Raw genomic sequence first — 17,472 nt, 5'->3', positions numbered from 1 at the left:
TCCAAGACTGGCCCCTGTGGCCACTTGTCACTAATCTCTGTCTGGACACTGGACCATTGACCGCTATTCTGTGAATGGGACTGACCAAACAATTTATCATCCACCAAGAAGGATACTGTGGGGGACTGTCTCAAAGGTCTTACAGAAGTCCAGACAGCTAACATCTGCAGTCCCCTTGTCCATTGATACAAGTCACTTGTTCATAGGCCACTTGGTTCTTCAAGCAGAACTTGTCCTTGGTGAAGCTGTGCTGGCTGTCCTGAATCACCTCCTTGTTCTTCATGTGCCTCAGCATGGCTTTTAGAAGGATCCGTTCCATGATCTTCCCAGGCACAGAAGTGAGGCTGGTAGCTCCCATAGTCTTCCTTCCTAACCTTTAAAAATCTGGTGAAGTGTTTTCTTTTTCCCAGTCACACAGGACTTCACCTGGTTGCCATGACTTTTCAAATATGATGGAGAGTGGTTTGGCAACTATATTAGCTAATTCCCTCAGGACTCTGGGATGAATCTCTTCAGATGCAGACTTATGTCCAGGTTACTCAGGTGGTCTCAAACCTGATCTTCTGTCACTGTGGGAGGGACTTTCCTCCCTCAGTCCCCATGCTGCTGCCATTCACTGGAGAGGTGTGAGAAGAGAAGCTGCCACTGAAGACTAAGGCAAAAAGGCTTTCGAGTACCTCAGCCTCTTCCTCATCTATAGCTATCAGTTTCCAGTTGTGTTTGTTTGGGAGGATACACTTTCAACGACCTTTGTTTCTGGCTGACAAAGCTATAAAAGCCCTTAGTCTTTGCATCCCTTGCCAAGTTCAGCTTCAGATGACCCTCTAATATTTAATAAAAAAAAAGAGGGAAGAATGACACCTAACCACATCTTCCCAATCCTATGCTATTTCTTCTGACCTACTGAAGTAGTCAATTCTGCTAGAAGGGCAGAATTACACTAAGCTGGGGGCACATTTTGTCATGCATATGGGGTCACTGATCTACTGGAGCCAAGCAAAAGTAGCATAATATGACTTTCAGGTGGCCAAGCAGGTAGCATCTTCCAGGGTAAGGTACTTTCCTCTGCTGCTTGTGGAAAACTGAAAAGCAGCATCTGTGCCTGGCTCCAAGGACAGAAAAAGGTGACTGTGCTAACATAAATGAAAGGACCTGAATGTAGGATGAGCATGCACCAATCTTGTCTTACATTGTCCAAAATGGACTGAGTGGTCAGCTAAGTCAAAAATGTTGACTGTGACTCAAAAGAGGGTGAGAAGTGGTTAAGACCATCTCTTAAGACTTAGGCAAATACACAATGAAAACTTTTAAAAACATTTCCACTGAATTTAATGAAGAGAAAGTGAGATACTCACTTTGCATGGTAATCTGTTGCTGGCCTGAGATCATTTACAGTAACTTTATTTTCTTCTCCACTGGAAAGAGATACAAATTTGTTTTAAAGACTGTTTCAGAATTCCACACATTTATTAAAAAAAGACATGTATCATCTAATTCAACACACCTTCTATGAAATGTATTTGCTAAGAGTTTGTCTTTTGCTAAATATAGCAATGTCTAAATGTATTTCTCTCTGAATTTTAGAGGTTTCTTGTGTTATTCCTGTTCTTTTCCCTGGTGGTTTCGGGGCACTTTTTTGTTTGCTGCTTTCTAAACAGTAGCAATTATTTTCTTCTTTACTTAGTAAGACAGGCTGCATGTGCATGCATGTATGTTATTACTCAAAAAAACCACTGAAGTACTGGAGCCTACAGCAGCTCAGTCCAGCCTTGCAAAACCCATTATCTAAAAGTGTACCTGACTGCACACACCTACTTGTTAGAGCCTAGGAAACAGAAAAGGCACAAAAATAACATCTGTTAGTCTGCTTTTGCTGACATCAGCTTATCTTAGCAAAGGTCATTTCTCTGCTGCTAGTTCCTTGGATAAGGATACTCTACTTTCAATTACATGAAATCCACGGAAGGTGACTAAGATAAACTAGCTAGATACAAAGGTTTAGAACTGTTAGAGAACTCTATAGGCTTAATTATATATTTTACTGTCATATTTCTCCAAACTGCAAAAAACAAACTGAAAACCACTGTGTTAGGAATTAAACAACTGAAGACTTTGCTTTGTTGCTGCTATGAGTTGTGTTCTGTGTGAATTTGCTGCTTTTTTGATTGTCTCCTACCAAGACCCATTTTAGTGAAGGAAGGGATAACCTTACTGGGAAGAGAAGCATGTGCTGACATAAAAAGTAATAAACACAATTTATTTTTCTCACTACTTGTATGTCTTACTATGTAAAAGCTTATGATGTCTAGTGTAGTTGGTTGAAATACAGCAAAAGTGGTATTAAAATATCCCTCCAACATGTATGAACAAAATCTTTACATTCCAGTTGATGGCAGAGACTTCAGTAATAAAATGAAACAAATTCTACTGAAAAAAGGGGTAGTTACGTAAAACTCCTAATTATTTAACTTTCTGGACAACAAGCAGATTTTTAATGGGGATTTAAGCCACATATTTCTATGCAGCAGTGACTAAATAAAAATAGCCAACACCTACATGTACACAGTTTTGTACTTTCCATCTTTTCCAGTACTTGAAATCATCACTTCATAAGTATAAACCTCTGGCATGTCATTCTTGTCTGTGTCTTCTCCAGTATCACTGGATGGAGGGGACCACATCAGCAGTGCAGTTCTTGCCTGAATATCTGATACCTGCAGAAACACAAAGTTTTGACATCTCTGTCATTTAAACTCTATTGTATCTAAATGTTACTTTACAACAAATGATCAAAGAAGAGAAAGAAAAATCACATACTATTAGCAAATCAGAGTATTTATACAGATACTCTAGCTACTAACTAGATTTTACAGCTGAAATCAGGTTGGAAATGCAAGGAATGCCATGAGAAAAGTGCAATGCCAGGCAGGGGCTGAGGGCAGAGATGCCTGTCGGTACATAACGCCACCCAGTGGGCTGCTGAAACACGGACCAGAGTGCTGGCCAGGCACAGGGATGGCAAAGCACATCCTGGGACAGCAGCCACTTCATTAAACCATGCTGCTGGCACCTCTTCCTTGGAAGCCACTGGTACTATGTCTTTTTTAACACCTTCTTGTTTCTATGAAATATAGGGAGATGAAGGCATGTTCACAAGGTCCACGTACATACACATAGAGACAATATCCTGAAGAATTTCTGGCATGGTGTTTGCCTCAACACCCCATCCACTGCAAAAAGGCCTGGATAAGAACAGCTGGTGTGACAGAAACAGGAGTTTAACCAGTGTGTATGACCTCCAACTATCCAACAAGTGATCCCAGCAGATGAATCATGCTAAAAGGGCAGTGACCCTCAGGTGGGTTAAATGGAAATGGGAGAATCACAAGGCGCTCCTGAAACAAAGTCATCAGCTTTAGAAGTATAGAGGTAGCATGAAAATTGGTAATGGGGGAGGTGAGTAAGAGACGCTGCAGTGGAACAGAGCAATGATCAAAATCCGGCCTGACAGTGCGACAAACTGGCCTGCCAGCCAGGCCTGATGGACGCTGCGCACCCCAGCTGGTGCAACAGCACTTCGGGGCACAGCAGGCATGGATTTGCAGCTCAGGTGAGTGCATGTCACCTGGTGGAGAGCCTTCTCAATGGCCTGTGGATTAGCAGCTTGTAGGGAACAACAGATTCAAAGGAACAATGCAGTCACACACAAAGCTTTTGAAGCAGCCATGCCTTCCAAAGGAGCTGCGTGATTAGGGGCACCCACACTCCCAAAAGAATGGGCGCTGTCTGGAACCTCTAAGTGCTGCAAGAGGCTGAGGATGCTTGTGTGTGCTTGTAGGTGAGTGCACAGGTGCATGCAGGTTTAGGATCTGTTATAGAAGAATGCCTAGAAATTTGTGGATGTTCATAAGTATTGCTATTCTTATATATACATCTGCTATTGTGGTTTACATGTTGCACCCACCTACTGTTTCCAATTATTTATAAGAGAAGTCAAAACACATTTCATTACATGAAATTACTAGTTTTACAATATAATCATAGTGTATGTCTATTTTGGGAATAATTGCTTTTGAAAATCTATTACCAGAGTATTAGAATCAAAAAGCTATCTTCACAACTGGTACCTCAAACTGCTATAATCTACTAAAGCTAAAAAACTGAATAGGTCAGCTTCAAGAATGAAGCAGAGAGGACATGACTTATTGATAGCAAACAAAAAGGAAGAAAAATCATACCATGTGAGCCTCAATGTCTTGGAAACAATGTCACCAAACCATTATGCACTAGCAGGACTGTACATGATATCCTAAAAGGGATCAAATGCTGGCATGACTAAACAGTGAAGTTTCTCTTTAAAATCTGGTAAGAAAAATTCCACTACTATCTTGATGCAATCACCAACTAGACTAACACTATCTATAACCACTGCAGTAAAATTCTAGCATTTCTGGAAGTTTTTGGAGTTGTGGGAAGCATCTGATCAAGTTCCCTCCTGGACAATCTTTACCCCACCCTCTTGAGTTGTAGCAAGTGGCAGGAGATTCTGAGGGAAAGAAATACAGGTGCCCCAAGGACCTACTGTACTTCAGGATTATGAGATCTATTTTAAGATGATCTCTTATTAGATTTAGCTACTTTGACCACTGAATTTTTTTCCCTAGTATCCAGGCAGTGTCTCTCTTACTACCAGCTAAGCCTACTAGTCCTAGCCACCATGGAATTGAACAATAAATGTCCTCTCTTCCTTTTGCAGTTGTTTCTCATGCATTTGAAGACTGTTAGCATTTGAGTTTTCCCTCACCTATAAAATCTGATAATTCTCACAGTTCTCCTTATCTCCTAGTGATTCATTTTCTTTAGTGCTTTGCCCAGAACACCCCATGTAACACTTTGCTAATGCCAAACTGCCACCTGACAGATTACATTTCCATCATACATAGGATATTTTCTATCTCTGTGAGACATAAGGAAAAATAAGTATTTTTGAAGAGCCAAGATTTAAGATCAGAAGAATCCACTACTATTATGTGCTCTGAGACACTTGGGAGTGGCTTTTTCAAAACACTTGGCATTACTTATTGCTTTGTATGCTTATGCAAACAGCTGCAATAGATTCTGGTTGCAACTCTGAACACTATGTGCTTCTGCAAAGCAGAGTATAGTACTTGGGTCAGGATCTAGCACTGTGGAAACAAGAGAAGAGCACATCTTCATTATCAATCCAGCTTGCCAAAGTCCTCATTAAATATGTTACACATGCCATTTGGGTCAAACAAAAGAGCACTTTTAGCATGTGCAATCTGGATTGCATTCACAGTAATGCAAGATACTTAACTGTGAGTGAGGTGCATCACATGCCAGAAGTCTGCAAACATACACAGAACCAGAAAAGTATGATGTTCTCCAAAGGGATTTACATGCTATATAACCAACCCTCAAATTCTCAGCTTTTATTGTCTCATTAAATATTCAGCCTTCTGCCTCATTCTTCATTTGACTTTTGCCTTTTCAGGTCTTCTTTTCTGCTTTGTTATTTGGTCAAGAGACATGACAGCTGGTGAAGGCTTCGCTCCAACTCCGAGGTGCAATCTGCAGAATCATTTCAATTTATGTCTGAGTATAAATAGTTCAAGACCCCTAAGTAGAAGGGTCATCTGATGTTAGTACCATGTAATCAATTTGACTTAACACTGCCATGTATGAAAGGATGAGGGATCCCTATGTGGAAAAGTTCAAGGAAGTCAAAATCTAACAGGAGTCTGGAGGTAGCAAAATTGATGCATCCCATACTGTGCAGAACTGAAAGGTATTTGTGAATGAAGTTCATGACAGAGACCACCGCCTGATTTAGTTGCGCATGCCCCGGACCTGGGCACTGAGACACGGGACAGCTCAGGACAGGTCATAGCCTTCAGCACTGCTCCTGGCTTTCTAGGGTAGGATATGGTGCAATGGACACTGTACTGGACAGCACCCTGTATGATCATCTGATTGTATGGCCACCACCACAGTCAGTAACAGCACGGTTCACCCAGGGAACAGAGTACTGATGATCCATCAAAAATCACAGTCCTCATAGTAAGTGCTTCAATCAAAACATTAATAAAAAACCTGCAGGAATATTTCTGATGAGAACCACAAAGAGAAGGTGTGAAAAAAACAATGTCCTGGTTCATTTGAGGGAAAGTGAGGAAAACATTTCCTTGATGAAACTGCAGGAGGGTGACTTGAGATCCTGCAAGACCCAAGTACGTAACACAGACTCCTATCACATTACACCACACTCCCCCAAGCTGCAGCATCAGCTAGACTTCCATCCCCTCACAGCCCTGGCAGTCCCTTGCCTTCATAAAGCATAAACCTCTCCAAGTGCAAGAAGTCTGGCTTTCTGCCTTGTGTACACTGAATCTGTAGCAGAGTACCACTGCCTGGGATGCCTTCTGAGGCCTGCAGAGATCACCAGTGGCACACAGCTATTGCAATGACGTTCAAGCAAGAACACGGTGGGGAGAGGAACTAGGGTGCTTGTCTAAAAGGCATGGGTGGCTGAGGATTGAGGGCAGAAGGATGTGAAAGAAAACACGATAGTACTGGCACTGCTTTGTTTTTTCCTCTGTCATCAGCAACACAGCACAAGACCACACCTGTTCTCAGTCTCATTTGGAGAGAGTTCAGAGCTCTCCTTGGCAATGTAACCATTGCCAACACCCCAATTTCAGACAGCTCTGATCTCCATGCTGCTTAGCCATGACAAAGGGGCACTGAAGACATGTCAATCCATCCTGATACTTGGACACAGCAGGACACCAAGTGTCCTCTATACAATCTCTGCTCAGTGCTTGGACAACCACAGACTCACAGAATGGCTGAAGTTGGAAGGGACCCCTGGAGGTCATGTGGTCCAACTCCCTTCTTTAAGCAGGGCCACGTAAAGCCAGCTGCCCAGAACTATGTCCAGACAGCTTTTCAGTATCTCCAAAGAGGTAGGCTCCACAAACTCTCTGGCCAAGTTGTGCCAGAGCTGACATCCTCACAGTACGAAAATGTTTCCTGATGTTCAGAGGGAACCTTCTGTGTTTCAGTTTAGGCCCATTGCCTCTGGTTCTGATGCTGGGCATACTGAAAAGAGCCTGGCTCCATCCTCTGTGCACTTGCCTTGCAGATATCTATATACATTGATAAGATCCCCTCTGAGCCTTCACTTCTCCAGGCTAAACAGCCCCAGCTCTCTTGGCCTCTCCTCATCAGGCTGTAAAGAAACATACGAAAGAAGAATCAAGGGTAGGGCACTAAACTGGGGCGAGGCTGCCTGGAAAGTGAAGGGAAGAAAGTAGGTAGTAGATGATTGGAGGAAGCAGCTGACTGACTGGACAAACCCATGGCAAGCTCCTCCTGGAGTTTCAGTTGTATGGACTATGCTACCATGGGGAACACAGACTGTTTTTACTCACGCAAGACGGTGGACTCATGACTGTGGTGAAGATTTTTGGAAAAGATGTGCAAATCTTCACAGCAAGGTTGGGACCAGGGAAGGTCCAGACAATGAAAGAAAAAATCACTGGCCTGCTCCTTAATTCAAGAAACTACTGAATTTGGCAACAGTACTTTAAAGAGTATCTACACAAAAATATGCATCAGTTTTACAAACTGAAAGTATGTTGGTAAATTTTCAAGTAGGTAGGTCAGAAGATCACTGCTGACAGTCATGTTCTGTGGTGAATTTTATGTCTCTCCTCCCTGAAGCTGTCAAAAACTCTTAAAAGAGAAATAGGTCATATTTTTTCTCTACTTTGCAAATAAGGTTTTACAAAACCTCATTTTTGGTGATGTTTCCAAAACCTTGCCAGGTATCACTCATGCCTAGAGATATGTGGTGTGTAAAATTGCTTCCTGAACAGTTAAGGCTAAACAAAGTTGCAGGAAATTGAGAACAGATTCTGCAGTATAATATTATGTTAAGCATCATATTCCATTAAGCAGCATCATTATGCTACTGGCAATGTTACAATCTCTATGTTTTTTAAATAATTCTGTTAATACTGAGATTCACAGAATAGCCAGGAAGAATTCTGCAGTGTAAGTAGCAAGACAATTTTAGTTTCATAAATGTGAATACACTAAAAATTGCTTTGGTTGTTTAAAGTACAGTGGACTGGAAGTTAAGAGAATTTGCTTCAGTATGGAAAATTAAAGACGCTTTAAACTTAAGAGAGAGAAACGAAGATGCGACTGTGTAAAATAGCAACAGATAAAATCTGATTTTATGGAAAGCTTTTGTTACTTACCACTGGCTTGGCTATGTTAGAAAGAAGTGCTTCCAGTGCTTTTGTTTCTTCATCCTTTTCTTAAAAAACAAAATCAAAGCAAAAGAGAAGTATCCATGAATATTGTGCAGTAACTTTACAGTGAAATAGCTCTTCAAATGCAACAACTGCACACAGAAGAAAGCATTTATAAAGGAGAACATCTTGCTAACTTTCATTCATCTAGGACAACATGAAACCAAAAACGCTTCTGAAGAAGTTGTTAATATAAAACTATTTCTAAAGCCTTTCTGTGCATTATGGAATACAGAAAGCCTGGCTATCATTTATTAATGTATAACTTTAAACCAAATGCTCTTCTGGAAAACTTAAGATCTTGGATATTTCCCACAGATTTCTCTTTGGATGTAGATGCAGTCAGGTTACAGTAGTTCAAATATGTCATTGCTCATCAGCTGGAAGCCTACTGGCTGGCCTTCCTCAATTGCAAGGGAAACAATTTAAGGTGTTTTGTGCCAGCTGAAGGTATAGCTGAGCTTTATAAGGGATTTATAGTTTACAGAAAGCATTTTATCTGCTTTTCTCACATAATATTGAAATTTTATTATCTCAATAGTGTAAGTAACAGGCTACTCAGTTTTGAAGGTATGGCCAAGCATTTTTAATTCATTTAACCTGCCTTAAACTAAACATAAAAGAAAAGCAAAGCGTGACAAAATTCTTTAAAAAACATAGATCAAATCTATTTACAATTCTGTTTCTAAGATGGTTTATGCTGTTGAAACAAATAAAATGCTTTTCTGACTTGTATGGCAACTCTAAGTCTCGGCCTTTTCTTTGACAAGTCTAAGTCTCAGTACATAATTTTCCCCAATGTCTCCTAAAATAATTTTGAGAAGTGGACATTCCCATTTTTCATGTAAAATACTTCTAAGGAAACATCAACATAATTTTTGTACTGTGTAAACAACAGTACATTTCATCACTTGTTCCTTGTAAAAGTTAGCTCACAGATAAACACCAACAAACAGAAAGTAAACTGAAGCTGAACAGAAAGTAAACTGCCACTCTGGAACTATAGCAACAAATATTCAGGTTTGGAGCAAGTTCCCAACTTCTGATTTTAGGCTGTATCTCAAATGTGACCTTTGGTACTAAGTTTGCCCAAGATATCATCTGCACATGTTTTTAAACAGCTCTAATAGGTTGAGATTTCTTGTTTTTGATTAGATGTACTTTCTGCACAATTCTTTTGGTTTACAGCAATCTAACATACATCGGCACAAAATTGTTATCTCAAAGCAAACTTCAGAGAATTGAGAAAAATCATGGCTTATTTCCCTTAGCATCACCAATTACAGTTCCTTATTCTGAGAACAATGCTCCTGGCTGATGACAAGTCTTTGACGTCATGTTCACAATCTGAAGGACTATGGCAGAGACCTCAAAGTCGCACAGTGACACATCATCAGATTTGACAATGTCTGTATGACTGAGTGAATTCAGTCCATCTATGAGATCACAAGCTTTCCAGTGAAATAAAGATAATAATAAGCACACTCTCTATGGTAGTGTCTTAGAAAACATGAACTCACAGGGACTGATGTGAGGACCAGCCTTTTTCTACAAGGGCCTTCAACAGCGAGTGGGTAGGGATAGATCAATTTTATGTAACAGCAGTATCTCCCTTCCAAAATATTCTTTATCAAGTTGGATGAATATTTTCTCATTCAGACACTCTATTCTTTCCATATTTTCTACAATATCAAGCAGGCCATCAATATTCAGTGATTCCTTAAAATGCAAGCACTCCAAACAAAGCAGAGATTTTTCTTTAAACAGTGTCATGAAGTGTGACTTGTAATATTTCCTTAAATTTACATGGAGACTTCCATACCAGTAGTTTTTTTTTCTTAGGCTCACATTCCCATGTGATGAGCAGGTTGACCACCCTTAACTCCACTCTATGTAGGGCACTTAGAGGCTGCTACTCAACGTCAAGACTGTCAAAGTGTGGTGTTCTACTTACAAATGTTCTGTTCAGCCACTGTAACAATAATATATGATTATCTGTCCAGTCCGGACACTGGACTTGCATCATATATTAATATATGTGTGCATGCAGTATTTTTTGATAACACCTACCTTCTACTTCTGTGTCTGTCTGAGAATTGCTTTTTCCTTTACCCAAAGACTTGCATTTGGTAGAACCTGTGCTTATTCCAGCTGCATCCTGTCCTTTTGTAAGTCCATTAGGTTCACTTGTAGGAGAAGGACATTTCTGAGGAGATGACGGAGGACTGTTTAACTTATCCTTCTGAGTTCCATGTCGATCTTTTAACTTTTTTTGTAACCTTTCATATGTTTTGCTAGACCTTTCATCTCTAAAGTTGGATCTTCCATGAGCAGGCAGAGTATCTAAATGAAGGAAGAAAAAACAAACAATTAAGAACCAAATCTAATTTTAAAATCTACCTAAAAATGCTATGTAAGTTAAATGTGGACCAGTGTGTAAAATTATATCTCTACTCCTATTTGAAAACTGAGGTGTCCTGCAGGTAAAATGATACCACTAAATGACATTAACAATATGTTAGGGAAGAGAGTGTCATCTTTCCTTCCCTCATATTTTCTCCACTTAAAAATTATTCTTGAAACATTTCTATAATCTTCCTTGAGCTGTGAGATACAGGATAAAGTCTATACAGAAAAAATGTGCTACTTTACTACATGGGAGGAGGTTTGATGTAATGTTGAATAAAAAAATCCATTAAGTTCTGGAATGCAGCTAGAGCTCTAATATTTTAATGACGCTTCAGCAGGAATCAACAGGGAAAACACCCATAAAAGCAGAGAAACATAGAACCTGTGTTCTATGGGGCAGTGGAAAGACACTAAAACACTGAAGACAGCTTGGCCAGGCCTTGTAAGTGCACTGTACCTGTACCCAGTAACCCCAGGCATTGCTGCAGTAGCACCAAAGTCTCATCTTTAAGTCAGAATTGGTTTTGGAAAAAAGTCAGTACCAGGCTACTGACAGCATTAAACTGTGAAGTGGTGAACTCCTCTGTCCAGTTCTAACATTTGTATTAATTTCACTTTATGCTTAGAAACACTTTACTGAATCAAAACTTTATATATCAAGTGTTTCCTCAGTGTAGCCTTGTCTATGATAAATACTGAAAGCTTTAAAAAAAATACATCCTTCAAAATCACCATAGAATTTGCTCATTTTCAGGTAAGTTTGATAAGTCAGTCTAAAGAATATTATTTGCTATTACTTAAGAGATAAGAAGTACTGAAAATAACATCAAATAAGAACTTCCTTGCAAGGATAAAAAAAATTATAGAACTTCTCCATTTCTGTTGTTTTTTAAGTCAGCTTAAATCACAGAAAGTTTGACAGAGGACTTCAAGATAAGCTGTGTCTATTTAGATATGTGATTTTTCACTACTTTTAGAGAGTTCACTGCTCATGTCAGGGAACTACTGTGCTCTCTGAGGAGCTGTTTGTTTTCTGTAGGTTTTTTTTGTTTGGTTTTTTCCTTAAATTTAGATTCCTGAAATAGGAGCCTAACTGTGGGTTTTGACTTTTGAAAGCAACAGCCAAAGTAAGAGATACAAAATTAAATATTAAATCTGTAGCAAATAAATAACACATCATAGTATTAATACTTAACTTTCCTAAAGCCAAAGGCATTTTACATATACACTGAAAATAAAGCAAAGAATCCTACTTTATAATTTTTTTACATTAGCAGTTTAGCAAATTATCACTGAATTCATATTTCAAGTGACATAACATGATAGCAGAAATCTAAAAGAATATTATTCTATTAAGAAGCATCATTTTATGTGTTTAATTATCATACCCATTTCTTAATTTAGCAAACTAAAAGCAAACAACTGCCATCTACAGGAAATCAGGAAATTAATAAAACTACAAATAAGCACCTAAAGAGCATCTAGTAATCTACCATTATCGAAGTAGTAAAAGAAGAAACTAAGTACAACATAAGAATACAGAAACACTAGAATTCCAGGAAGATAAAGACATTGGTATATTCTTATCTGATCAATTTGCTCATCCTAGCTATTTAAGCTCAGCAAATTGATGAAGGCCATTTTTAGGTTATTTTAGTAGTATCAAAGAATGTTGAAAAGTTGTGTTTAACCTCCCTCCTCATAGCTTCTAGCTTTCTCTAAAAACAGAAACCTAGAACTGCTCTCAAAGTCTGTCAAGGTTGGCACCTGCCTTATCTAAAGAAAAGCAAGTCTACCAGAAATGTAAATATTAATCTAACAAACCAGCCCCTGAGTTAGAACACAAATACACTTTGCCTCCAAACCACAATAAAGGCAGATGTCGACAGCACTACCAAAGATGGCTTTAACCACTTCATTAAATTTAGGTTAGTGGCACCTCATTACTCCAACTCAACTTCAAAGGGACATTCAATTAAATGTGTATAGTTTTATGGAAAATGGACCACTTTTTTTCCTTAATACTAAGAATTCCTATTTCATGCTTCAAACAGGATGTTTGCAAGACACGAGATCTCAGAACAGTGCTCAGGCACAGATTTAAATGCTGAATCACTACAAACACTTTCTGCATCGCTTTCCTGGGAAAATCTGCAACTTGTACATGTAAGAAATAATCTCTAACTTTAGTGTTTCACTGAACAGACAAACAAATAAATTAAAAAGAACCTCTGGAATAATAAGCTTCAGCCAAATCAAGGCTGGTATCCACATAACATTTTTTTGCGTATGACTCCCACTGAAGCTGTAAGTTTTGCTTAACAAAGCCACACAACAACATAACAGATGCTGGAAATGAGCAGAACATTATTCACTTTGACATAACTTGCAATATTTGATGAGCTACTTACCCACATCCCCATAGACTTGAGAAGTGTGATACTGTGGAATGTACTGCGTTGCCATGTCACCGGCTCCAGTCACAGGTGAGTATATGTGACGGGGTGGAGGGGGTATCATGGCTGGAAGAGGAAGGAAGCCAGGCAGTGGGGGATGTGGAGGCCTGTGTATCACTGTGTGACCACCAGGATGGAATTCTGGAGCCTGGGGAACCACCACAACCCTTCGAACACCGTTATCCTCAATAACCTGTACAGTGAGAGACACCACACACCAAAAGAGAAATGACAGTCTGAAAAATATGTTTCTATAGATCCTTAAACAAAATCAGGAATAGTAAACCCCTTAAATCTGATGAAAATAAAACAGGAAAGCAAGGGGAAAAAAAGGGACATTAAAGAACTATCTATGTTAAGTATTTTAACTGCAGCAATGCCATTAATTTCTCAATGTGGTGGGAAAGAAAAAAAAATCTGACTCTAAGAGTATCTAACAACCTGGTGTATTTATGGCACAAGCCAAGCTTCTCCTATGGGTCCTGTTTCCATCCTCATTCACACCGCCTGTATGCTACACTGCTGTAGGATTTGTCCTACAGCTTAACAACTAGATTGCTCCCTAGAAATGAACTGGTGAACTGACAGACCTCACTCTGCATCAATAGCGAGAGAAAAGCTAAGAAGTGTCTGGTTTTTGCTCTGTCCCCAACTCAGCACACCAACACTAACCCAGGAGACATCTGCACACTGGCCCTGCAGCAACCACCATCTGCATCAAGCTGTTAGCAAACAAACTACCAGGATGGTAGTCAGCCCTCTCAAAACTCTTTCACCAGTCAAACAGTTCTAAAATTTTTTGTCCTTCTCCTCGCCATATCCTTCTACCTGTAAAGAGGTCCTGAATCCTGCAGGAAGTCACATGCTACTCAGAAAACAGGGGCCTTTGTGGCAGGCATTGGCAGACTGTAGTGCAAGGGATTGTGAAAAGTTAGCAAAAGGGAGATGTGACAGCAGCCTTTGTGTGAGGTACCCGAGCGTGGCCCTTAGCAATGCTGGCAGAAATTCCAAGCAATGGCAGTAGCATATGCAATGCCATGGTGAGAATCTGTAAGATGCACGGAGCTGAGGTGTGCTGAGCATGGTACTTGCAGCACGTCTGAGTTGTGCAGCAAGTGGGGCTCTGGTGGAGAGCAGGCACAAGGGCACAAACTGTACCAAGTACTGAAGCAGAAAATGTTCAGTAAGGGAGGGTGGGTCATCAACTAGACCAGGAACAAGGGTCTGCCCCTGAAGCACCTCACATCATTACCCTCTCTAAATGTTTGTAAAGTCACATAAATACATGACTGTTGGTGACACCTAGAGATGATCTTGGCATATTTTGACTTGTGTGCATCATGGTGTCAGTAACTTCAGTGTATGGGATGCCAAAGAATAAACTGTTCTTCATTTCCTAGTAAAATGCTGTAGAATAAAGTCACAGCAGAAACTGCAGTGGATGGTTTTAGATGGAACATTTATCCAGAAAAGGGGGAGAAGAATGGAGTATCATGACTACATTCAATAGCAGGGGACAAATCAACCCTATGACATAAGTTTTCACTGACATTTGAAATGAGATGGGGACATGTACACATACACCAATAAACATCCTGGTGCAACAGGAACAGATCAATAGATCAAAACACTTAGTGCCAAGCTGCTTTCAGCTCCACTGTTTAAGGTTAATGGAATCATGCTTGGCTAGATTTAGCCCTGTACCCTAGAGTGAATGCTTCCATCAAGTCCGTGACAGAAAGCTGCTTGGAGGATCATTGGTTTTACCATGTCCCCATTAGGGGTTGATGTGCATCTGGTACATCTGGAACAGAGCTTCTGATTTTGTTTTCTCTGCCAGCAATCTAATTTGTACAGCCCCAAATTATCCTGCTAGCTGAACCAATGCAAGGTAAGTGAGATGGGTACAGGAAATTGTTTCAAAACTTCACCACTGTGCTGAGAGAAACAGTGCTGTAGATAGAGCTGCATGCTTCTGGTACTGTAGGATATGCACATGCAACAACATTCAGAAGACACAGAAGTGTGTATACAATAGAGCTGACCCCACTTTACTTAATAGACAGTTGGAAATTAATGTTACCCAAGTGAACACAGCTTTAAAAAACATGCACACCATATGACTTTAAGAAATGGGTTATTTTCAGTACACAGAAATTGTTCCTTCTTGGGAAGGAGTAATTAAAGACAGTACAATTCAAATCTGTGTAACCATAGCTGTGTGGTATCCTAAAGGCAGAATATATTAGCAGTAAATATAAGTAGAACCTCTCCTGTCCAATGAAGTTCTCTAAACACTGAAATGTAGTTTTAATTATTTAAGTCCCTTTTGGTTACAAAACCCCCAAAATACTGCAACTTATTACGATTTTATGAGTAGACTCAGATTATGTGGGAAGCAGCTCCCATTAAAAAACAAACGAGCTGCTTAGTTTACAACTTGTTTCCTCGGGCCTGCTAATAGCTAAGTGACTTAGAAATAGTCACCCAATCCATAACAGCAGGGACCTTCTGTTTAACAAGCCTGTAACTGTGCTTCCAGATCTAACATCTGCTCAATGGTAGGCCTCTAGCAGACAACTACACAGATAAAAATGCTCCAAAAAGCAGCCAGAGCATCATGCTAAGTCTATAATTTTAAGTTTAAAAAGTAAACAAGCTCTCTATTATCCCAGTGGTGCTAGCAAAATGTGGTTCTGGCACAGGCCTGTTCAGTTGAGTGAACCAACCAAACATCACTGGAAAACTCACTGCAGACAGTCTTAAGAGAGGATGAATAAGGATGTGCTTTCTTTCAGTTTTACAACTACAGTTCCAAAAGAAGAGGAAGGGAAAAGGAAATCAGCTGATGAGTCACTTTTTAGTTATGTGATATAAGAAAAGTAAATCTTTTATTCAGTGGTTATCCCCAACTTCTAACAGAGGACAGTACATTGTATCACTGCCAAACAGGAACTGAAGCAAGCAGAGGCACTATAGAACTAAGTGAAAATGGAGAGGCAAAACATGGTTATGTTGAAGTTCTTCCTGGCTGACACTTCAGGACATTTAGCTGGTTTCCTATTCAACAAAAAAAATAGCTGCAGCTGCTGACCTTTAAAAATATACTATACCTAAAGGAAACCATAGAAGTTTGCTAGGACTGCAGTAAGTCTGGGAAAACTCTTAGCTCGATAATGTTAGACTTTCATGTTTTGCAAGACTGCTATCAAACCTTCTGGCTTGTAAGAGGAACTCCCATCATAAACCTCAAAGTCTGGTATGTTTTGTCAGTAATAAACACTTCAGAAGGCTTATAAACTACAGGTTGTCCTGGATTAGGGTACTTCTGCTCAGATGAAAACAGCAGATGAGCTCATGCCACCTGCACTCTGAGCTGGATAGACGCGAGGCACCTTCAGCTCAAAGGTCAGAGTGCTGTGCTAAAACAACACCTGCTTGGACTAACAAACTCCAGTGAAAGGCTAATGAATGGGCCTCAGCAAGGCCCAGCCCTTCAGCATCTTTGATTCAAATTGTCCTCAAAGGAAGGACAAACTAATTCCAAAAGTATTTTTCAGAAAGGCACATGTTACACAACTTTTAAAATATGTACTTCATCAAATGAAAACAAATAAATATAGTAAAATTCCAATTTTCACCTGGCTCTAAACTTCTTTCAGTTCTTTAAAAATGAATTTTAATAGGAATCAGAACTTTTTACTATGGCCTGTAGATGTATGGACTTTTAATGATTATTTATAAATCATTATTCTTCTTGCTTGGGAACTCGACTACAAAGGATGCATAGAATCAACTCATCAGTCAACTTCCAAGAGATGAAAGATAAAATCAGAGTAGTAGTCCGCCCGCCCTAAGAGACTTTTCTTTTGCTAGAGGACAATTTTTTAATGCTGTTTAAATAATTTGCCCAACATGTGCTGACACTGTGGGCTTTTTTGTTGCATGTTTATGCATTGTAGTCCCTTCTCAGTGTACAGCACTGGATGCACACTAAGTCAGAGACAGACTGGTCACGAAAACAGAATGTCTTGAGAGAGACTTACATCATGGGGAGTGGCATTCAATGCTCTGACTTCCACATCTGACCTACTAAGCTCTAGACTTGTTCTACAGCGAGGGAAAGAAACAGGCACCATCTACAAGGCCACACATCTCATTATAACTCACATGTCAGAAATAGCCAAGAGAAATCATCCTTTTAATCTACTTTAAAGGATGTCCAGGTTATCTAGCTCACATTTAATTTCCATCCATCTAAATTA

At 39.7% G+C, this 17,472-nt stretch overlaps 1 protein-coding gene across 11 annotated transcripts in view; it reads right to left on the bottom strand.

The window, feature by feature from the left end:
* FNDC3A (fibronectin type III domain containing 3A) overlaps window positions 1-17,472 on the bottom strand; it is a 110,964-nt gene that overhangs the window by 31,546 nt on the left and 61,946 nt on the right. For all 11 annotated transcript variants that reach the window (XM_064408788.1, XM_064408791.1, XM_064408789.1 and 8 more), the window contains 5 exons: window positions 13,163-13,400; window positions 10,413-10,685; window positions 8,289-8,347; window positions 2,557-2,714; window positions 1,356-1,415 (listed from right to left, as the gene is read on the bottom strand). In XM_064408788.1, the coding sequence (XP_064264858.1) occupies window positions 1,356-1,415; window positions 2,557-2,714; window positions 8,289-8,347; window positions 10,413-10,685; window positions 13,163-13,400 (788 nt within the window). The remainder of the gene's footprint in view (window positions 1-1,355; window positions 1,416-2,556; window positions 2,715-8,288; window positions 8,348-10,412; window positions 10,686-13,162; window positions 13,401-17,472) is intronic.

Source organism: Passer domesticus, chromosome 2 (genome assembly GCF_036417665.1).
Source record: "Passer domesticus isolate bPasDom1 chromosome 2, bPasDom1.hap1, whole genome shotgun sequence".
NCBI classification, from domain to species: Eukaryota; Metazoa; Chordata; class Aves; order Passeriformes; family Passeridae; genus Passer; species Passer domesticus.
This window is presented reverse-complemented; position numbering and strand designations above follow the sequence as displayed.